This window comes from Aythya marila (genome assembly GCF_965140915.1).
Source record: "Aythya marila genome assembly, chromosome: 10".
NCBI classification, from domain to species: domain Eukaryota; kingdom Metazoa; phylum Chordata; class Aves; order Anseriformes; family Anatidae; genus Aythya; species Aythya marila.
Genome location: NC_139051.1, coordinates 1,827,189 through 1,850,258, shown reverse-complemented (window position 1 = coordinate 1,850,258; position 23,070 = coordinate 1,827,189). Strand labels below are relative to the sequence as shown.

Below are 23,070 nucleotides of genomic sequence, written 5' to 3'. Positions count from 1 at the left end.
AGTGCACGAAAACCCCAATCTGTTGGGTCAGGTGCTACAGAAGAAGAGGGGGGATCTTGTTGAAGTCCTGGTGTGAAGTTTTGTGTTCTGTGTGCTTCACTTGCCCATCTAAACTTGTGGGCAGCAACCTCTCCTGATGAGGCATGCAGGAAGATGGGGAAATGGGCTGAGGCAGTGACCATGCACTGAAAATGAAGAAATAAGCCAAGTCCTGGTTTAAATATTCAGCCTTTTTCTCAACATCTTTCACAGGTCTGAGCTTTTTCCCCTGTGGAAAGTTCAGGGTATTTCAGGTAGGATCAAGGGAGGGATTGCCAAAAAGCAGTGCTTAGCTATTAAGTAGAACACTACTGTTAATAAACCTAGCCCCAACCTTGCAGACAAAGGAATACTGTGGCTTTGTTGCCATAGTTTCAGTGCAAAATCTGACCTTAGCTACAATAACATTCGGTTAGAAAGAACTAGCTAATCAGTTTTCTAAAATTAGTGTGTTCCCTAGTACATAAGCCAGTATGAACAGGATATTTAATGAAATATTATACTTAGTCACAAGAGCCCAAGGGAGCGAAATGCCTTGATGAATCGTGGGGGTGGGGTGACATTGGTACATATCTGTTAATATAGCAAAGTTATTAAAATTTGTGGCTTGCTTAAAATTTAGGGTACCTCAACCATTGCGCTCTTCTGTGTGCTCAGCATACCCTGCTCTGCTCCTTTTAAAAGCTTTCAGTCTGCTCTGTAAGCTGGGAGGAGTGGTCTGGCTCTCAGCAGTACTGGCAGTACATACACTGCTGCCAGAGGACCTCCTGATAACCTGCAGAGATACTGCCACGCTTGGGATTAGCAGAGCCCGAGTATTCTGCAGATGAAGGAGTCTGCTTCGTAGAGAAGGATGCAAACACTGAAGCAGATTGGGTAAAGTCAGCAGTTTGAAGTTAGTGGAAAGCACTGTGTATGTGCTGGGAGAGCAGCAGTCTCCCCGGTATTACACACTGGACATCTTCAGGCATCTTCTCACCGCTTGTCTGGAGTGTTGAGAAATGTACGGGGGGGAGAGACAGGCTGGCTGTAAGGTCTGGTATGGAAAATACTGTCACCAGTTCGTAACGCTTCATTCGAGAGAGCTTTTATTTGAGGCTCGCTGACCTAACCTTAAGTGGGATTTTATTAGGCGCTGGTAACAGAGAGTGCTACAGTGGGCAGCGTTCCCTCAGCTTGGTGCCTGAGAGATGCCAATTGCACGGGGAGATGATCTAGACGAGGAGGTTCCTCTGAGTGATGCTTACTGCTTGGTATTAGCTTCTGTTATTCCTGTCAGCCAGAATAAATTATTGACGGCCACCTTTTGTGACAGTGCCTTCAGTTAAGGTTAAAAGTGACCATAATTAGCCAAAAATTAGCACAGCAAATTCCCTGAGATGGAACTTTGGGACTTCACTGGATATGTAGAAGCACAAAGCTTCAGTGACACCTGCACCAGAGTTTGCTTCAGCAGAATGTTTTTCATCTTGCACGCACTGGCACTTGCATGGAAGAGCTGTCTCGTAGTTCCTCGTGGTTTTGCTTCTGTGACATGCAGAACGGAGAAGGCTGCGCTAGGCAAGCTCTCACCAAATCCTGTTACCTTGCTGTGAAAGTCAAAGCGTTTAGGTTGTCAGGTCTCCTGAGAGCATTTCAAATGCTGGAATAGCCACTACAGATTGACTGACACTGAATGTAGCCTTCTTAGAAAATCTTCCTCTAATGAGCAACTTATTATTCAGCCAAGGAAGAGATATTTATGTTAGGACTGACACTTCCTTCGTACCTCATTTGTGAAAATAATTGGTGCCGAGTTCTCCTGTTGGCAATTATCATCTGTTTTGATTACACAGTATACAGAAGTTCAGTGAAAACATAACTCCTTGCTTTTGAGTTGAGGAATCTTTCTATAGCTTTCAGTCAGATTTCTCTCCCAGCTTCTCTGGAAGAAATTATTTCTGGTTCAGATTTTATTAAGGGTACAAAAAGCTTTGTTATGCAAAAGCAATCTGGTAGCACTTAGACCTCGCATTTACTGAACGTCGGCCCATCTATTTGTTGAGGTTAAAAATCGTACAAGTGAAAAAATAAGCACAGAGCTCGTAGGCATGAGGAAGTGAGAGCTGGATGAGGGAGCAGCCATCCTGAAAAGGAAAAATTCCTAGCTGTATCTACAAAAATCCTTCCCTCCTCCCCCTGCGGGGCAGCACATGATCTCCAGGCAGCACCAGTTAAGCGCAGCCGTCCCAAAGAGGCAGGCTTTCGGATGGCCCGCCAGCCTCTGGGACCGGGCTGGGGGCTCAGTACGAAAAGAGCTGTTTGTGTTAGGGATTCCAGGCCGTGACTGCTCGCTATGCCATCAGGCTGGGTTTTTATTTTCAAAGAAACAAGAATAAATCTCAGTATTATTAGAACGTAACCAGGATCTATGTGCAAAGAGGAAATGTTTACTCCCCTCCCTGCAAAACTCTGGAGTGAATTGTTACAGCCCGAACAGTCTGGGACACAAAATGTGGCCAGAGAGAGGATTCAGTTGGATTTTTGGTTCATTGCTATTTTTTTATTTAAAAATAAAAAACTTAAAAAAGCAGAAACTGCAGTATTGCTCTGAATGCTCCCATCAGCCCTGCATGTAGGTTTGTATTAATCAGCACCAAAGGTTTCAGAGAAGGGTCGAAGAACAGAATAGTGGTTTTGTCGTGTTGCTGGTCAAGAATGGGTTCAGCACACATAGAGCAGACTCAACGACAGCCTTCTTCTGTTCATTTAAGTAGATGCTCCTGTCAAAGGCATCCGGCTGCCTTTACTTTTCATGTCTCAACTCCAGTATTAAGCAGAAGTGCATTTTGGAGCAAATAGATTTGTAAGCCTGCTGGTGGGATTGTGTTGGCTTCTGCCTTTCAGAAGTGCACTTTAGATATTGATTAAAAAGCAAGTTATTTTATCCCCATGCTGTGTGATGAGAACAGAGTGACGCGAGAAAGCTGATAAGAACTTGAAGTACTGGGCTGCAGGACAATATCAGCAAATTTTTCTGGGAAACAAAAATTGCATCTTCGGTGGGTGCTGTAGGAGCATTTGGCTGCGGAAGCGGGATGGTGACTGCGTGTGCTCGGTGCTGAGCCATCCGTACCAGATTAATCCTTCCCTGCTGCAAAGTGCTTACTGGCTGAATAGGAATACCAGCACGCTATGAGCAAGCCTCTTAAGGACTGGAGGATAAATCTGAAGGCAATATAGATCTTAAAGACAACTCTTCATTATTATTGACAAGTGTTAAAATAAGCTGCGAATTTATACCCTCCTACTCCTTGTCAGGCAGATGGCCTTGGTCATGAGGAATGACAACAGGGGGAAGATCCTTCAAAAATGATTTACAGGTTTTAATTCCAAATATGTAGTGCTTCCCATATGCTATCAGCTGGGTGCTTAAAGCTTCTTCGCTTTGGGTTAACTAATCTGTGGGGCGGTAGCTTCAGTGCCTGCTTCCCATTCACACAGAGCAGCAAATGGACCTCAGAAGGGGAAGGCTGACAGCATTATCCCAGTTCAATGCCCTGCTCCTTTCTACAGTAAACCGCAGACCACAGCATTAATGCTGAACTGTGAGACAACTGGACAGGTGAATAGGGGATTTTATATTGAAAAGTAGTAGCTTGTGTAATGAATATCCACTAATATTTCCCTTCAGCTGCTTTTAACCTTGATATTCTGGTTGACATTTAATTTCTAATTTTTCTGATGCAAAAATCCAGAGGGTGTTTCCATATTTCTTTATTTTTAGTATTTAGCTTGGCAGTTAGCTATCACCATGGCTTTTCGGTCTCCACAGCCGCGGTGCTGAATAGCGCTTCGGAGGGCCTGCAGCGCACGTGGCTGGCAGAGAAAGCCAAAAAGCACTTCTGTAGAGGGCACAAATGTGAGTTAATTAGTGCTTGGCTTCCATGAAATGGTTGATGGAGGGGAAACCCTGCAGCTGTGTTGAGGATAAGCCCATTTCAGCTGGTGTGAACAGGCCGGTTTGCAGTCGGGTTCCCGAAGGCCGTGAGGAAGCGGCCCTAAAATGGGGTAGTGCTGTAGGGTCGCTGTGGAGTTGGGTCACAGCTCGGAACAGGAATTGAGGCAGAAGTGATAGTGGGCATGGCAGAGCATTTCCAGAGAGGTGCTGCAAGTGCAGCAAAGCAGCATTGGTTACAGGGGCAAGCAGAGGGAGTAACGGGGGAGAGGAAAGACTTTCTGCAGGCTTTGAGAAGATGGGGAATTTACCGGGGCTCTTATCCTTTATGTTAGTGAGAATCACTGAAAGTTCAGAATAGGAGAAAAGATTGTGTTCTTGTAACTTCTCTAAGAACCTTGTATTGAAAAGAATACAAAAATAGAGAAGTTCTGAAATTCAAATGGGGAAAAAGAAAAAGGCAAACAAAAGCCGTGGGGAAACTATAAAAGTTCTTAGAAAAATCAGGAAAAGTATTTATTCAGACATTTTTGGGGAGAGATCATTTCTGCTTTCAGAAAGTATTTTTTTTCCAGCTTTCTGTATTAAAGCTCTCATTATGGATACATCTGTGCTGTGCTGAGGATCTTTGTGATCCTTTGCTAGGTTTGTTCCTGCACAAAATGTCTGATAACTGGGAAAGGGCTGAATAGAGCTTAGCATGCAAAACTAATTCCGTCTTGCTGTGCCTTGCTTTCCCTTTACTCCTAATGTGTGTGTTTCTATATTCTGTGTTGTTCCCTTTCTGTGCAGAAAGCACTGGATTTGTTTCTGTTCTGGTTTTGTAAGTATGGTGAGCCTGCTCATTGCTTTAGTGGCCTGCCACTCCTATATGGATCAAACCACAGCTGAAGGTAATGAGGAGGGGTTTGTTAATTGGGCAGTTCATTAAAAGGGGGGAGAGGGGTTACTAAAACCTCAGATTAGTGACACAAGTCTACAGCTACAGACTGTTGTCCCTCCTGGTCAGGCCAAAGCCCTATCCCTTAAGTGCTTTTGAGACCGTGTACCTCTAGTTACCAGTTAACTGTGCTGAAGGGCACTGTGATATTTGTGCAAAGCTTAAATTGTGGTTCATACAGGATTAAAATTAAACATCATGTTGGGAACGAGACGTCAAAGTACTCAAAAGAAAAAAAAAAAAGTGGCAGGAAAATGAGTTGCAGCCTTAGCCTTAAAAACCCAGTAACTTTAAAAGAAAAACTTTTATCCTTCATTATGAAGTGCCTGTCACTTAATGTTCTTTCCCTCAAGTCATAGTTAAAGGCTCATTTCAGAAAACCACAGTGACTCAGCTACTTTGAATGTCTCTTCAGCTAGCATGTGGTTCTTGCTGGAAGCCCTAAGATATTCTTCCACCTCCAAAGAGGATTTTTATTGGTGGGTGCATTATTGGAAGCATCTTTTTGCACCATGCTAATTTTAGACGTAATTTAAATATTTAGATTTTTAAAGAATTGTAAAGGCATCATACCCTGATACTGGTAAGTAGAAAGGAGGACATTTATTTATAAATACTTACTGTTTTGCAAATGCTAAGTTATGTTTATCTAGATTTTTCCCCCATTTGAAAGTGACTGCTCCATAAACAGTGCTGTCTAATGTTTATTGCAATGTAATACTGGGTTATTCTGATCTCTGCTGAAGAATTGAAAACAAGTTCCTTGAATATTCTTTTTGATTGACTCAGTTAACCAGAAGAAATGAACAGTGCCTTGGCCTCCTGAGATCTGCCTGCTGATCAGGTGGTGGCTTCAGGATGGTCTGTGGACATCCTTGCTTGTGTCAGGCTTGAATAGCTCGTCTTTGTGGCACTGCCTTCACCAAATTCCCCTGTTTCTGTAAAGCACTGCATGCTTTTGGGGAGAGGACTCGATGCTTTGTGTCATATTCTCATGGTACGGGGGATGTGGAGAGAGCTGGTTCTGGGCAGGCTTCTTGCAAAATCAGTTGGGTGGCCTGGTAAGAGATGCTTCTGTATGCATCAAAGCGAATTTCTCAGCAAAACTCGTATAAATATGTGAAACAAAATTAGTAGAGGAAAAATCTATGTCAAACTTTGAGGTAGTAGGGCTGCAATATATCTTTATTTAGAGGAAAGAAGCTTGAGAGCTAGGAGTGGGTGAGAGTGAACAGATACTCGTGGTGATTAAAGGAAAGTATGATGTGTAATGGAATAAACCGTCCATAAGGGGTAGTGACCTCCCCGGTGAGTTCTTTAATGGTCTGAGATTGGGTTTGGCAGGTGGCATCCTCTGTGGGTTTCCCCTGCTTACATGCCTGTGGCCCGGCAGCTGGGCCACACTCATCAGATTCATTTAGAGCGGCTCCAACCCCACGATCCAAACCTGACCGAAGTGCTGAAGTGGCCATCTTCCTCTGCAAGGGCTCTTGATTACGAGCATCGCTCCAGTGCTCGATCCGAGGAGGCAGAAATAATCCGATATTCATGCTCTCCGCGTTCCCCTTCCACGGGAGTGTTGCCATGGAGGGGAGCGTGGGGGGGAGTGGGCAGCAGCCAGCTGCCGCGGGGCCGTGACGGGGCTGGGGGAGGAGAACCGGGGAGGAACGTCCCCGGGATGCTCTGCAACAACCCCAGGAGCTCCTTGCTTCAGGCATCGTGTGCCTCCATCTGGAGGGGCGTTGAGGGCACGTAGAGGGGGGTCTTCTCCAGAGGAAATCGATCTCTGCTTTGCTTGGGAAGGGAGAGGCGGCAGAGCTAGCGTGCGGTGGGCTTCGTGGGCCTTGGGTTTGGTCAGGGCTACCTGGGCCATCCTCTGCACCTTCAGGTCTCGTTTGAACAAGTTCTGCTTTTAATGATACGGCACTTAAAGGAAAAAAGAAAGAGTTCTTCATTCAGCTAAACGGAGCATCACTACTGCTCTGATCTTTAATAAGAACATTCAGGATTTATGCCTGAATGTTGTTGTGACGTTTGCCGTTCGTGCATTTGACTGGAATAGTCGTAGGCTTTCTGAATGTTTTCTAAGGGCAGGAGGGAGACATGCTTGGTATCTGGATGTTCACCTTTTAAAAATCCAGAGACATGCCAAGAAAGTAAATTGAAGTCATTGCTTCTGCTGACTTCCTTTCCATACCTTGAGTGACTAAAATTGAAAGTTGATGAGGAAAGTCCCAAGTGCTCATCCAGACCTAAAAACTGAGGAAATCACCGATAATCAACTTTGCACATCTTTGTCACTTAGATTTTTGTTTCACATAGCATCCTTATCTGCAGGTGTTTTGAGGGGATTTTGGGTCCTACTGACACCAGCTACCTTTGGATAAGATTCAGATATTTAATCCAAGTGCTGTGCAATTTCCATGATGAAGCCTTCAGTTGGCATTTGTGTCTGTTTCATTTACAATTTGCTGCGATAGTCTCTATTTTGAAGTCCCAGGCAGAATCTGGGTTTTGAACATCTGATGCCTGAGTGCCCACAGCCCACCTCTCACCCCTGTGAGAGGCAGCACGGTGCTCGCGTGTTGCTTCAAGAGGCTGGAGGCACTGGTTTTTCCCAAATCATGCATTGACATCCATGTGGTAAAAAGTTATCAGGTCTACAGCTAATGAAAATAACGAAATGCAAACTCGTGCTCGAGTGGGGCTGTCCTGACCATGAGTCCCATCTCAGGCTGTCCCGGCCCTTCCTGCCAAAGGGTTTTGTCTTCCTGAACTGTTACTGCGCTTCCTTCTGCAGCATGATGGGTTTAAGTCAGCGCTGTCATATCTGTTGGATATCGTCTGTTTGCTTATCAACACTTCTGCTGTTTCTGAATGCCAAGATCTCATGTAGAGAAGGAAAATGAATCCGTAAGAAGGGCATAAACCTGATGGAGATCTGGATGTAGAGACTGGACCATCTGACACCAGGACACGTTCTTAATAAGATTATGGCACAAGTAAGAAGTGGGGAAAAAAAGGAAGTGTTTGGAACAAAAGAAGAGAAAGGAGCAAGCAATGCTAAAAGATTTTTGTGTTTTTCTGAACTGTTAAGGTTGTCGCTGCTTTGAGGCTACTGAGAAAGGTGGTGTTCGTGATCCAGACTCTGCTGACTGTGCTGTTGTTGGTGTAGGATGTGTTCAGACAGTGATGCAGCTGGTGTTATTTCATAGCCCTCGCCAGCCCATCCATCGCTTCTCAATCCGTTTCTCTTTTGCACTGATTGATAGGTTATTATGTCAATAAGGCAGCTGAAAGAGGGCTTAAAACATTGAAAAAAAAACTGATTAATGCTTGTATAAAAGGAAATTTTGAAAATAGATGTAGCATGAAGTGGCTTGAATAAACTTATTTCCTCTAGACTTCTCAGAGAGATGCAGGTAGGGACGCATGGGGTCACGCCGCGATGCTGAGGCTGTCTCCTGCCACTTCCCTGGGCAGTGCCGGTGCTGGGCGTATTGCTGCTGTGCTCCCTGGGCTACACTTCAGTTCCACTGCAAGGATCAACTCAAGTTTGCAGAACACATTTTGATTTAAAGCACGTACTTCCAGTGTTAAGAAATAGATTTATCCGGGCCCTAGCGGTAGCCAGGTAAAGGTTTAATCTCTGCTTTTCCCCCTCCTGATCTCCAGTTCATCGTGGTGCTGTGAAGGCCTCCCAGTGCCAGAAGCCACGCTCGTGTGCAGATCTCATCTTTTTGCAGCTGGCAGAAGAGGGGACTGCAGTGAATGGAGCTGTTGATTAACGCAGACTGTGAGAAGGCGCCAATTAATAGGCTCTGAAATTCAATGGCAGATAAATATTGTGTTCTCAACGAGAAAGTGGCTTAGGAAGCAGGCAGCATTCAGGGTTGAGCACGCAGGTGGATGCTCCTTGCTTGGTTTCGGTAGAGTGCCGGTGTGACTGCTGCAGATTTGGAAAGCCAAGTACTGCAAAAGTGGAGGGCCCAAGGGCACGGGGCAGAGGAGCCCCCCTCTTTGGCTCTGCCTTGCAACAAAGGGATGAAAAGACCTGAGGTCCAGTGCTTGCATGTGCTTACAAAACTATCAGCATAATGGTGGTTTTGGGGTTCCCATCTCAAAGATTTCAGGGAAAAAAGTACGGGTTGTCATGTAGCATTTTGGCATCTAAAGCCAAACTTGTAGGTCTGCTCAGCTGCACAAGGAGTTAAAGAAATGCAGCTAACGCTTCCCTTTAGGGGTATTTTTAACTCATTGATTTACTGTACGAAATGTCAGTGTTCCTGCTGCAAGCTGTTCCAGCCCATTGTCCAGGGACATCGTACCTCTGGTGGTAAAGTGAGAAGTCCTGGAAGCTGCTGTGTCCATTGAAAGATAATGTTAACAGAGGGTGTTTATTTCTGCAAAAGGTTTACGTTTGGAGCCTGTATGAAACATCCCTTAAAGACAGATGACAGCATGCTCTAAGTCTCTTTTCTGGAAGATAATGCAGTAGTAGGGCAGGCTAAAATAAATCGAAAGCTGTGCCTTAAAAAGGGGGAAAACAGCTCGGTCTCTTTTGAAGTTGAACAAATGAACAATATTCTCTTCAGCTTTACAGCTCTGCTCGTCTTCCTGCAGTAGCACTGGGCAGCTTTGTACAGCGGGGTGAGTTCAGTGCTTCAGGGCAGAGGCTTGGCACCTACATGGTGTAGGATTTGCTTTTCCTCTGCATGCTCATTGCACTGAAGTGCCAAGCACGCCAGGCGATGGTAAGTGCCCCGATGGCATCTCTGTCCAGGCATAACCTATGGTGATCCTGTGGCTTATTTAACATGATGGCACTGCATTTAAAATAAAAAAAAATCCGGTAAGAATGTGATGTAGAATCCCGCAGGCTGGGATAAATGCCTTCAGAGTTCTGCTGGCAGGCTCTGCTTCCGCTCCTGCTTTCTGAACATTTGTTCTTCCCATTTGCAATCCGGTCTGGTGGAGCTGGCTGGTCGGCCCCTCTGCGATCCAGCTGTCCGAGCTCCCTGTGCAGCACGGGGCTGCTCTGGCGCCGAGCTCTCTCCTGCCTTTTTTGGTGAAGCAGCGCCGCGGGGCTGTTCCTGGAAGGGGCTGCTTTACGCCTGCGGGGACTCTTTTCCACTTTCATTTTTGATCCGTACAGCTCTAGGTTGCGTTTCAGCAGCAGCAGCGCTGGCAGAGCTCAGCTCTCCTGCTCTGACTCGGATATTTTGCGTTTTACAAGTGCCTGAAATGTTTCATCCTCGGCCGTGACACGCCGGTGTGCTGCTGCAGGCAGCCGGGGCAGATGCAATACGGCAGCACTTGTGTGTGCTGCATGCACCTTGTCAGCATCATCTGCTTTAAAATGACAGCCGGAGTGCGATCTCCAGTGCTAAGACTACGTTATGGAGGGCTCGGCCAAATTTTAATTAGCTGCATGATTTGTTGGCGTGTTCTGTGCTCTGTTCCTGAGAAGGGGAGTGGCGTGCAGCGAGCTGGGACAGATTGAGCAGCATCCTCTGAGAGGCTTCAGCAAGAGCACCGCTGGTCCCCTGCCAGCGAGGTGCCGGCTGTTTAAAGTAGAGAGAGGGAGAGGGCCTCAGCGAGCGAGGTGAAAGGCTCCAGCCAAGCACGGGAAAGGACAGTGAGGAATAAAGCCTTTTGCTCCATGTGCAGGAGAGCGCAGCGCAATTCAGCAGTGACGCTGCTCTGCTCAACTCCAGGGTGTTGTTTCCTGTAATTAAGGCAGGTCTGGCGGCTTGTGGTTGTTGCATTTTCCTTTGCTTTGCTAAGCTCTTGAAACAGTGCTGCTCAAGTCCACCTTTAACCAGTTTACTGGGAGTTTGGGCATCTGCGTGGCAGCACATGCCTTGTGATGCTGTGCCCTGCTGCAGCTCCGGGGGATCGCTGCCGTGCTGCTGGTAACTGCAGCTGCACAGCTGGCTGTCCCCTGCTGCCTTCACAGAAGAAAACCTGGGAATTTACTCAATTTACACTCAGAATTACCTTGAAAAACAAAGAAACGGTTTGAAAAATGTCACTGCAGTGCAGTGGGGGCACGTGTCAAAGGCTGCACTTAGCTGACTGAGTTTGGGGAGGAGGAGAAGGGCACACAGCTGGGAGTGGGGCTGGGGATTATAGGAATCAGGGCTTGAGCAGGAGGAGTCAGTGCCGTGCTGCTACAAAAAGTGCAATTGCTGCCTTGGAATATATGAAAAGAAACATTGCCAAAAGACATAGTAACTAATTATTTTTTCCAGTTTTACTTCCTGGCGGAGCCTCAAGTGGAGGATCTTGCTTAGTGGTGCACCTCGTGCTTAAAGATAGGAGCCAACGAGAGGGAATCCAGAGGGTGGAAAGGTCCCGAACAGCTCCGATCTGCTGCCTTCTGACAGCAACACAGGAGCCTGCAGACACTGCAGGGGGGTGTTCCCTCCTCATACCTGCAAAGAGAGAGGAGAAATGGGCCTCAAATGATGCCAGTGAATGGTTTAGGTACAGAAATAGCAGAGCACTGGGACAGCACTTTAGGAGCTGTCAGGAATGGGGCAGGCACGGTTCATCCTGCCTTTCGGAGGGAGGGACGGGCTGGGTCAGCTTGCTGAGGGTCTTCCAGAGCCATGATCCTGTGGTGTCGGTGCTTGTGCAGAAGGCAGTGGGGCCAAAAATCAGGAAGGTAGCAGGCAGGGGAGGAAAGGAGCAAACATACATCTCAGGCAAAGTCTCCCAAGCAGTTTGCTAGCATAAGAAGAATTAAAGCACTGAAATCAGTTTTATTTCTTCAGTTCCAATCTAGACTCCAGTAATGCTATCAAATAATCATTTAATGCCCCTCAAACTTCTGTTTTTTTTTTTTTGTTTTTTTTTTTTGGCAATGTGAGTTTTCTTCTAAGCCAAATGCATTTAGAAGCTGGAAATCGAGTTACTTCATTGAACAGCTGAACGTTTTGCCTTTTGTTTTCCGTGCTGCTGTGTGGCTGGGCTCTTACAGCACGCACGCAAACTGCTGGTAACTCGGAGCAGCCCCGGCAGCGCCGTCGCACAGCAGAGCCATATTCTTCCCGTAGCACTGGGCCGATGCTCTCAGATGGTGTCTGTAACTCGATCTACGGCTTGTTCTTCCTGCACGGAGCCGTCCAAGCCCTTCCCCGCCTCCTGCCCCCGCTTCCTGACCCATTTTGAGCAGGAACTTTATTCCGGAAAAGCAGGGACGAGTGAAGAAGCAAATGTGAAAATGAAATCCAAGGGGTGAGCGGTTGAAAGAAGATGAAACGCAGCCAGCAGATCGTGCTTTGATTTACTGCTGCCATAAAATGCTACAGATGGATGCTGGAAGGACCTGGAGGTTTTGAGGAAGGCTGTCCCGAGGCTCATGTGCTGAGATTTGTGTTTCAGTGCCTCGCAGTGGGATGTTTCGTGTAAACTATAAAAAGGCAGATAGCGGATGGCTTCCTGAGTGAAGAGCACAGCTCTCCAGCTTGTGACAGAGCCTAGAGCCAAGACAGTTTATTTAAAAATGTTTCTGCAACTCTTACGTACGTTAGCTCGCTGAGTTCTCTGCACGTAAAGCATGACACAGCGCTCCGTGCCGCCTGGAAAACTCGATTTTCGGTGCTTGTGGGAGAGGGGAGGGGTTGGCCTCTGGACTTGCCTCTTGGCAAGGCTCAGCCCTGGTGCAGGATTTCGTTCGTGCTGGACCAGAGACAGAGATGAGCTAAGACAGTAAAAACGCTCACTGCAACCTGCAGCTTTCCTGGAGAGCCTGGATGCGTTCAGGTCGATGGCTGCAGTTGTGAGCTCTCCTCTGGGGCGTTTGTGGGGGCTTCTGCCTTGTCTTTTCCCCTCTCCTCAACACACAGAGTTTTTTTCTGGCTTGTATTTTTCACTCACCAGGAGCCACGCTGCTGTTTTGACTGCTTTTAAAGGTCCTTGAGACTCTTCTCAGCTTAATTGCAGCAGCTTCTCCTGCTCTGAATTACCTGTGTGCCTGCAGGTACGAGTGGCTCCTTGATGCTCTCCAGGATACCCGGCACGGCCACTGGGGCTGTGTCACCGTGTCCCTGGTCACCCACCCAGCACAAGTCCATGCTGGTGCCACCCTCAGTTTGCTTGGAGTCAAATGGGAGAAGTTGTGGTTAAAAAATGGGAGAAGATGTAGTTCAGTGCAGCTGGCTTTTTGCCCCGTCTCCTTGTGCTGCTGCCCCTCGTGGCTTTGCGTTTTCAGAGCCTCCCCTCAGCCTTGCTCATACCAGAGACTGGGAAACATATCTGGTCTTTCCTGCAAATGTTTCCTTTCGGAGCTGCCTGTATATCCAGTGTCTAAATATTTCTCTCTTTTCGAGTAGCAGCTTTCCTTCTGAAGGAGACCAAAGAGGTTACATGCCGAAATAAAACAAACATTGGTGTATCCTGAACTCTTTGGTACGTAAAATGTTTACCTAAAGGTGTTTCTCTCTTGTTAGTCTTTTGGTAGTTTTTTGGGCACTTGGTCACCGTTGTGGTCTCTGAAGGCTTCGGGAGGGTTTTTGCTTGTGACACCAGGAGTTTCTGCTTTTGCTTGTAATGTACCCGGGGGCAGGGCAGTGTGTGCAGAGCCCTGAGGTTGCCTTTCCCTGCCGGTGGGGAGCTGCCATTGCTCTTCCTGGTCAGAATGAAGTTACCTTCCTCATTTTTTGCTGAAAAACAGCCTTATCCTGCAGTAAATTTGGTTATGCTGTGCATGTAAGCATGCTGTTTATCACCCTCAAGTTACTTAATGTGGTGTGGAGCCGTGTCCTGCTTTGTGTTTAAACACCGTTGCTTTCTAATGAATACTGTATTAATGAGTGCTGTTGATTTAATAGGCATTGATATTCAGGGGCCATCTTCCAGGTGTGTCTCTTTTCTCTGAAATCACCGGTCTGGTCCCCTTCCTTTGTCTGGTTTTGTGTCAGCTCTCGGTTAATAATTACATTATTTCCTATGTTACAGCTTGAAAAAATGAAGTAGTGATTTCCATCGGCAGAGCCGCACACAAATGAGTACAATGGCAACAGGGTGGTTGCCCTAACGCCTCGCAGATGTGAATGGAGGGCGGTTATTTTAACACAGAAATATATTTAGATCATAGATCAAGCAGCCTTTCCGTTTAAATGTTGGTAGCAAGGGTGATTTTTCTTTTGTTGGGCTTGAGAAAGAAAAAACACTCAAAGTTCTTGTAAGAGGCAGGATGCAACACCGCGCAGAAGGGAGGCAGCAAATTTCACAGCAGCAGAAACCTCGAATGTGTTTTGTCCTGGAACTGGTGCGGGCTGACAGCGACATACGTGCTCACGATGGGATCTCTGAGCTGGGCATACAAATGTCCTTCTGACCTGCTTTTGTATTTTCCCCAGTTGTGTGACAACTGTTGGCAACGTGGGAGGAGACTTCAGTGGTCTTTTATTTGGCAAATTGTACACAGTTCAGGCTTGTTTTTTTTTTGCCTTTTTGCTGGAGCTGCTGCCGGAGCGGGCTGTGCTGGGATAGAAGGTCAGGCATTTAGTGCATCTTGGCAAACCGCTTGGCAAGGAGCTGCTGTACTCCCCGCAAAGCTCCTTCGCTGCAAATTGGGAATGAAAAGATGTCTTCTCATCACAAGGACAGTAATTTCAGTAGATCAGGTTCTTTTTTCTCCCTCTTTATGGAAATGCAGGAATGATTAATAATCAACACATTTCTGTAGCCGCTTTTGTTCTATATTCTTTGAGCCTCTTAGGCTGTCATCTATTCATTTTAAACATCAGAAAAAGCAAGTACAGAAATAGACAGTGTAGTAGTGCGGGGCCTTCTGGGAAGGCAAAACTTGCCTGGGACTGAATATGTGGATATTTTATTATTATGCTGTGTACCTCCTGCTTGAAAATATTTCACTTCAACACAAAAGAGTCTTGAAATAATCTCTGTGTCCATGTGGAGTGTTACCATCTTGGTGAGGGCATTGGGGCTGTGAAACTTCCGTAAATATGATGTGGAGAGCTTGTGTTGAGAGTATTTCCATCGTTGCTGGCTACATTAATTCTTTATCTTTCTTGTTATTGTTATAAGTGTACTGATTTTATTATATCCTCTGCCATGGGCGTTGACCTTGGGGGAAATGTTGGGTATCCAAGTATAGAGAAGAGTAAAGAGAAACTGCGAAATTACAGTGGAGAGCTGCTAATTTTCATTTAATTTTGGTCTTGCTGTGCAAAAAGGAATTGGGTTTTATCAAGTATTTTTTTTCAAGTAAGAAACAGCTGTGTTGGTGTGAAATATTCAACAGGTTTTGTAAGTGACCTAGTTAAGTATCTTCCTCTCGGTAGCTTTTCCTCAGGTGAACGTGCCCTGAGGGAGGCTTTGCGAGAAGGGCGATCATCTTGCTTATTTTTGAAGTCACCAGCCACGACTCCAAACTGTTGGGAGCTGGTCATGCCCTTAGTGTAGTGAAGGTGGAAAACCTTCACAGGAGCTGCTGTGTGGCTGTCACCAGGCTGGCCAGCTCAGGCAGCACGAGGAGCGTTACACACCAGCACTGCACATTTAGCAGCTCCCCGAGCTTCCCGTGCAGCGGGTGGGTTTGGCACCATGACATCTGGCAGCGCATCGGGCGGAGGAGAAACCCTCCCAAGGGAAGGTGGGGATGGCGTTGTGCATTCCTGAGTTCAGGTTGTCTGTCTGTGGATGGCTTGTGGTGAGAGCAAATGATGGTCTTGGGTGGGCTCCGAAATACTATACCTGCTTCTCCAAACCATTCCAGCTTCTCTGCTAACAGATGGTTGCAATTTGGGCAAGTTTTCCATTTTCTCTTATAATAATATTAACATACTACCCAAATGCTATTGAAACTCCCATGCAGCTTTTAATCAAGTTGCTAAAAAATAATTCTGAGAGTATAATCTTTGAATGCAGCTTGACCTTTCCGTGGTGCTTTGATGGAATCTGACTGGGAAGGGGGCACAAAAGGTGGGAAACCTGGTAACTTTTCAGCAGTTTTCTTGCTGGTTTGGCTCTTCTTTTTTATCACTTGTGGAAGCAAGCGAAGGCACCCAACAGATGTTTTGGATTTATCACGGCTTCTCAAGAATTTTCCTGAAATACCAGTGGTACGCTGGATCCTTCTGATCAATCTTAATGATAATAAAACATACACCCAACGAGGCAAATGTGTTGATGTGATTGCAGTCGATGCTATAAACTCCGGAGGTGTGAGGAAGGTCTGTCTTGCCACCAGGCAATTTTTGTGGCTCTGAAGTATTTCCCAGCCTAGGAACAAGGAGAGAAGGAACATAACTCTCCTTCCCCAATGTTTTTGAAATTCCTGAACAATTTTACAACTTAGTCCAAGTAGTAAAGACCAGAGGGAAACATTGAGCAGTTTTTTGCCATTCTTACAATTGCCTGCCTGCCTTTCCCCTCCGCCAAAACCCGAGGTTTTTCTGGGCACAAAATCAAGACCTCTGGCGTTGGTAATTCCAGGGTTTTTATGCTGACCCTGACTGTGGGGGATGAAGTCTGGATTCCTGACTTGTAAGTACTCTGATAACCACCAGGCCGTGGTTTCAGGCCACTACAGAAAGCTGTCAGCTCTCCCACCAGGGGTAGAAGGGATTGCAGCTGGAATAAGCTGGCTGGCAGGTTTCTCTCCTGAATCCCCAAACACTTGGGAACATGGGATCTTCTGTGTTTCTAGCATCCTTTCCTTACTCCTCTGTGCTGCTGGTACGTGCAGAGGGTAAGCAGGCATTCCTGGCATACTTCAGTGAGCTTCAGGTAGCAGAGGCCCCTGTGGGATCGGAGCATCCTGACAGTGAGAACGGGTGTGTGGCTGCAGGGCCCAGCTGTGCACCAAGCCCCTCTCCTGCAGGCAGCTGCTGGCAAAAGAACGAAATTTAGCCTGGAAACATGGGGATGCATTTTAACACGTGTCTGTATAACTGCATTCATTACCCGTGCGTGATGAGGTAATACACGATTACACAGCCGCCTTTTGCCTGCAGGACTTTGCTCAGCGTGTGCCTGACGACGTGTCCTCAGTCAGCAGCTACGGGGGTTTTATTTTCCTGCTGACGCAGTGTGCGGCTCTGACGTTCTTCCCATATATCGTGAAGATCTGAAAACAAAACGCATTCCTTCATGGCTAAAGTTCAGCGAGCACTGTTTAGGATGATGAGATTACGTTGCAGTGACGGCTTTTATTTATCAGCTTTCCCCTGAATCCGTGAGCAGAGCAGGGAGCGGGATGTTTCAGCTGCTGGCAAGTCAACTTCTTCATCTCGGGTCTGTTAGACACTGAGCGACCTTCCCTACGTACCGTGTCTGACAAGTACTTGGTCTGTCTTACACCCCCGTCACTTCTGTGGATTGCAGACTTGTGACCGTGGTGGTGCTCAGCTAGCACACACTTGCGTCCTGATTTTTGTGAAGATAGAAGCCCGTGGAACATGGAGATCTAAGAGCTTTCTGGCCATGGGCTTGAACCGTGGTAAAATGCACGCTGTGCTAACCAGCCTCGGGTGGTCGTGGTAAGGGGAATGGCACACGAGGCTGAGTTCTCCTCAGCCACTTGAGAAATAGATTTCCTAATACTCGTTTTAGGAATTTTGGGTGCATTTTATTGTTTGTTTTTAGATTTGTAGTCTTCTAACTAGGAAGAAAACCTAAGAAAGCCATGTCATATTTTCTTTCCCCTGTTGCGTTGAAGAAGGTCAAGCACTTGTAGTCCTTTTCCTTCAAGCTCCAGGGAAGAGAGGGGGCGCCGGCACTTCTCCATGTACAAGTTGAGCCTGACTTGAAAACTTTCTTGACTGAAAAGGCTGGAAAAAACACACTTGCACTGTGACTAAATCTAGCATACAATTAATTCTTCTGTGCGGTTCTGCGTGTTAATTGCTGTCAGTGTGAACTGATGGTTTAAGCAAAAATAGAAAATGTTATAACTGCTGCGTTGCTTACAATGCATCCTCTGAAAGTGCAGGTCTGCGGTGGCTTTTTGAATCCCGTTCCTTGCTGTCAATCTCGGTGAATCATCCTCCTGTAAATGAAAAGGGTGTTGAAGAGAGCGTACCTGGAAAGTGTGGTTTGCTCTTCGTTTTCCACTTGTTCAGAAGCCCAAAGCTGGCAGTGCCAAGCAGAGGACGTGTCTCGGGACAGATGCACTTGAAGGCCCTGCCCCAGCTGAGGCTGGTGCTGGTTTGGAACAAGCGAGCAGCCGCTGTGGCACTCAGTGGCTCCCTGTGGGATGAAAGACAAATCTGCCGCTGGTGCTTCGCCCCCTTAGAGGCGTATTTAATTTTGAAGAGCTTTACCCTTCTGTCAGAGGGGTTTGACGTTGCCTGGCATGCTCTCGAGGATGGGTGAGACAGGCAGGCAGTGCAGCAGCACATTGTATTGTTTTTTAAGCACGAGCAGTGCGAAGGTGGCCAGCACAATGCCCCGTTCAGGGGACGTTTCCAGTGCAGCAGGTAAAACCCCCAGGTTGGTCTCTCCGTAGCTTGCTGCTTCCCATGTTCTAGTGCTTGCCTGTAAGCACACATCAGTGCTCCTTGGAAGCACGACGGGAATTAGCCTGAAGTCTTACTCCTCACCATGGCCAAAGAGGTGCTGGGAGCAGCTGCCCTGGCATTTTTGGCACTTTGTTTAAACTTCGAGGCTGCTACTTTAGGCACTGTCTCTGAACAGCTTAATTTATTATTTTTTGCGTGTACAGTTGCGTAGCAACAGATGGAAAAAAAAAACACTAAATGCAGCTAATTTAGTTGTATTACTGATAAGCTTGCATCTCTTTAATATGAAAACGTATTTTTAATAAGACTAATCAGCTGTAATTCCTGGCTTTTGCCAAGCAGAATGTTAAATAAACAGTGTTGATGAACTTGGTAAAGAACCTGACACCCAAGGGGCTTAGTGCCACCGCTGAGCTGTGCTGTGAACGTTTCTTTTGTTTTTCCTGCTGTTGTTCAGGGGTATTTTCTTCTCCTGTTGCTACTTATTATGTAAGTTTCTCCAGTTCTTTGTCCGTCATTTTCCTTAGCAGTAAAGTGATTTGACTTATTAAAAATAAAATAAACACGCCTAAACACTAGCATCTGGTGATGCAATGTACCTGCTAAAGTATAGAAAGTAGAAGTTGTGAGTGAGTAAAATCAATCTGTTTGCCTGGGAAAGCACCGAGAAGCGTTACCATTTTAGTATGGTGGGGTTTTTGACCGGGACAAGTGATGGATTTTCTGTTCTTGCATCAGATGTTTGGCAGCAACAGTTAATTTTTATCATTCACAGGGCAATGTTCCTGTTGCCCAAAAAAGCATGTGTCTGATCAAGAGCTTTCTGGAATTTGTTCATAAATCTTTCCTTGCTGCTCAAATATTTGGACAATACGAGCAGCAAAAGCCTGGCTAATTATGACTGGTTGAAGCACTCTGTTTGTTTCGTTGTTTTCGTAGATTGCCTGTTCAAACTATGTCCCATGAACCGGTACTCTGCTCAGAAGCAGTTCTGGAAAGCAGCAAAGCCAGGAGCTAACAGCACAACAGATGCGGTGCTACTCAATAAGCTACACGTAAGTATTCAATTTTGGGCTGCCGTTGATCATAAACACTCTCATCCATACTGCTTTAATTATTTCCAATCAACCTGACACTGTTAACAAGGAAATATCAGAGAAGTCTATCAAAATCAGTACCCAAGACTCCTATTGAGATGTTCACTGAGATGTGACTTACAAGCCTCCCCTGATTTTTGCTAAACCCTTGAGGTTTGTGTCCACCAGCAGCGTGTAAGGCACTGGGTTAGAGTCACAAGAGCAATTCAAGCTTTTGCCATTAGCCCGTGCTAACTGTAGCAGTGCTCTCCGTGGGCGTTTGGGGGGTGTCTTGTAATGGCATGAAACCCCAGGACCCTTCAAACAAACACAGGAGCGGGTTCTCAGGCGTTGTGCCTCAGTGCATGAAGGCACGGGCGTTAGCTGTGCTGGCAGATGCCATGAGCTAAATAAATCTGATAGTCTGATAAATCTATTGAGGTGCCTCACACAAATACTGCTGCTGGGATACATGTAAAGGTTGATGGGTAATTATGAGTAATTATAAGGCCAGACAGCCTCTCCTTCCTTATTAGCTTGCAGTATTTAATATTTTTTCTGGGTAAAATGTTGACGTTCAGCAGTTGAAAACCCAGTAAGGCAGCTGATTGCTGGTTCTAGAATTCCTTTTTTTCACACCAAAAAGCCAACTAACTTAAATACCATCTGTTGACTTTAGAGTTAAATAAACTGCATGTTTATGTTAAAATTACATAGCTGGAGTACTTCATGTCAAAATTACAATTCTAAATATTTTTAGTTTCTTAAAGCCTATATTAAGCTCATTGAAGACTGAAATACAAAATGGCCCTGTAGGAGAGTGTCATTTGCTGATTGCCATATGGCTGCCTTGCGCCTGCATTTCAGAAAGGCTGTTTGACTCATTTTGCTTCTGAAAACATAATTTTATAACCCAGAAGTATTGACTTGGCAAGGAGAAAGTTATTTCTGTGCTGGCTGTAACACAGAGGTCCCTCACTTGTGCCGCATTTCTCCTGCCCCTTTAATGATGGTAGGAGAAGGAGCCCGTGCCATCAAGCTTGAAGTGTCGGGGGATTCTGGGTTTTGTTTTTCTGGTGTGTGAGGGAAGGGGAGAGTTTATGCCTGCAGGGTGTGTGCACAAGTTCATGGATTTTAAAGACAGGCATGTTCTAAACACTGCCTCACGCCTGGAGGAAAGCACCGTGTAATTGCGCTGGATTACCGTGTCACTGAAAGTTGTCTTCTCTTTCCTCAGTACGCACCAGGCCAGGTGTTTGAGACCCGTAATGTTCTGCTGACATTTTACTGGTTTGTGACAAGACCCCTCTGGAAATCCAGGATTAGATTTTGCCAGTGCTTATCCCCAGCTGAGGGATGCTTGCACAGAGAAGTGCCACCGTGCAAGAACCGTGTACTAGATTAGGTGGAAGGGTTTGAGTACTTCACAGTTTGATTGGAAACGGTTCAATATGCATTACTTCCACATGAGGCTAAACTGTTCTGGAGGATGTGCTACGTCAGGACTTCAGTGACCCGGGTCTGATGCGTGGCTTTAAAATAACCTGGTCCCACGTACACCATTCATACATCAAAACTTAATTTTCTGCCAAGTTTGTGAGTGTGCCATTTATTGGTACATAGAATATACCAAAACCCCTGCATTTTGCAGAATGTGTGCTGGGCGGGAAGCAGGCTGTGCCCCCAAGACATGTGCATGCAACAGTTACCCCTGCCTCTGATGAGACTTCTTTATCAGTGCCCATAGTTTTTAACAAAATTAGCGGTGCAAGATGTATTCATCATCACTTGCCTTTTTTGGCTTCTGTTTGCCTGCTGGTGGAATTTATTGTCTGCTGTGGCACGCTCAATGCTGAGGTCAGGTTATTTTAAGTTAATGCCATTTAAGGGATTTAAAATCTGGGACACTTGTCTTTCTTTGGTATCAAGAATCAGTGCTGCTTGAGAAGCTGACATCTAGTGGCCAGAGAAAGTGCTTTTCTTGAGTGATTGTCAGATTTGGTATGTGCTTCTGAAATCTGTCCGAAGACTTAATTATGTTTTCCCAGAACACGCAATTTTCTTTATTTCCAGTAAATGTGGCACCCAATCCTGTGCAGGCAAAGCCCTCTTGTTTGTGATCCTCATTGGTAGTTGAGGGGTACTAGTGTCTTACCTGAATAAATTCATTTTCAATGGACTACTGTGAAATCAAGAAAAAAAATAATAATAAAAAGAAAATTATGCTGCATTGTATTTCTGAATGTGTTTTTGAGTTTAAATGAGCAACTGTATTCCGGGTTCTCCTGGAGAAAGAACCACTTATCTTACCTAGCAGAACTCCTAAAAATAGCAAATTTTTGTAAGCTGAAGAAGGTGAAACTTTAAAACAGCGTAGAGATAGCTACTGCAAATAAAGAGCTAAGCTTTGTCTTTTTTTAACTACTTAATATAGCTGGGAATTGTGGGCAGTCCCTTTTCCTCCAAGAGGGAATTGGACCTAGCATAGTCCTCGAGATTCTTGAGAAGCAAGTCATAAACAGTCATGCTGAGCCTCCTAAAAAGTCTGGTTTTAAATCACTGTTACCCAGATGCATGTTAAAATTATTATTTCTTATTAAAAATCAACTTTCTTGGGAAGTGAGAGGGAATTTCTTTACCAAATGAAATGGTTTACAAATGGTTTTAAATAGCTTGCTTGTTTTTAAACAAAACAAAGTACAAGACAATAGTGAGTATGTGGAGCAGATGGCAGGAGTCAGCCATTGTAAGAGCTGGTTGGCTTATATGGATGGGTTATAAATTATTAGATTGAATAATCATAGTTTTTCTGTTTTGCATATGATTTTCCTTTTATTAATGTGCTGGTATGATGCAGAAGTGCACAGCTGTATGTTCACAGCCAGTCTGTAACGCAGCACCGAGCGGTACCTAATGAGGCGTGAGCTGTGTGGTGCTGGGAAGTCAGGGGCTCGTGCACTCAGAGCTCCAGTGGGCAAGTGTGAAGCCTTCCAAATAATCCTGCTGCGTGACGGGGATGATTAGATTCATCGTAAAAAGACAGACTGGGGAAGAAATGGGGCCTTCACTGTCAAAGTAAAATAATGAACCAAAGTAGAGGTTCTTTCCTTTCTTTTTTATAGAAATCAGTAGAAGAATAGACTTCCTGGCTTGGGTTGTTACCATCCCTTTTCTCCTTCCCCCCTGCAGGTGTTTTGTTGTTTTCTAATGGCTCGTTTTCCATCTCGTAGCAGCTATTTATCAAATCTGTCAAAGTCAAAACTCGTATCATTTAAATGTTCTTTATCTATCTTCATAAGCAACTGAAAAAGGGAATTAGAAATTATACTATTGGAAATTAGGAAAAGGAAATCTTGCTCTGTCAGATGTTCATGTTTTTTTCCAGTTCTGTGAAATACTCTTAGAGCACTGTAGCTGTCTGGCCACCCTGTTTTTATAAAAGCAAGTGAGTTGTTCTCTTTTCATGTCAGCATGCCGCAGATTTGGAAAAGAAACAGAATGAAACCGAAAACAGAAAGCTGCTGGGAACAGTGATCCAGTATGGCAACGTTATCCAGGTAGGTTGTGAACATCTTTGCAAGC

General features: G+C 45.6%; 1 protein-coding gene across 4 annotated transcripts in view; it reads left to right on the top strand.

The window, feature by feature from the left end:
• Positions 1-23,070, top strand: part of ITPR1 (inositol 1,4,5-trisphosphate receptor type 1) — a 163,958-nt gene that overhangs the window by 22,345 nt on the left and 118,543 nt on the right. For 3 of the 4 annotated variants that reach the window (XM_082768397.1, XM_082768398.1, XM_082768396.1), the window contains exons 4-5: positions 19,352-19,467; positions 22,959-23,045. In XM_082768397.1, coding sequence (XP_082624523.1) covers positions 19,352-19,467; positions 22,959-23,045 — 203 coding nt within the window. Of the gene's footprint in view, positions 1-19,351; positions 19,468-22,958; positions 23,046-23,070 lie in introns of those variants that run through there. The other variant, XM_082768399.1, reaches the window with a different exon arrangement.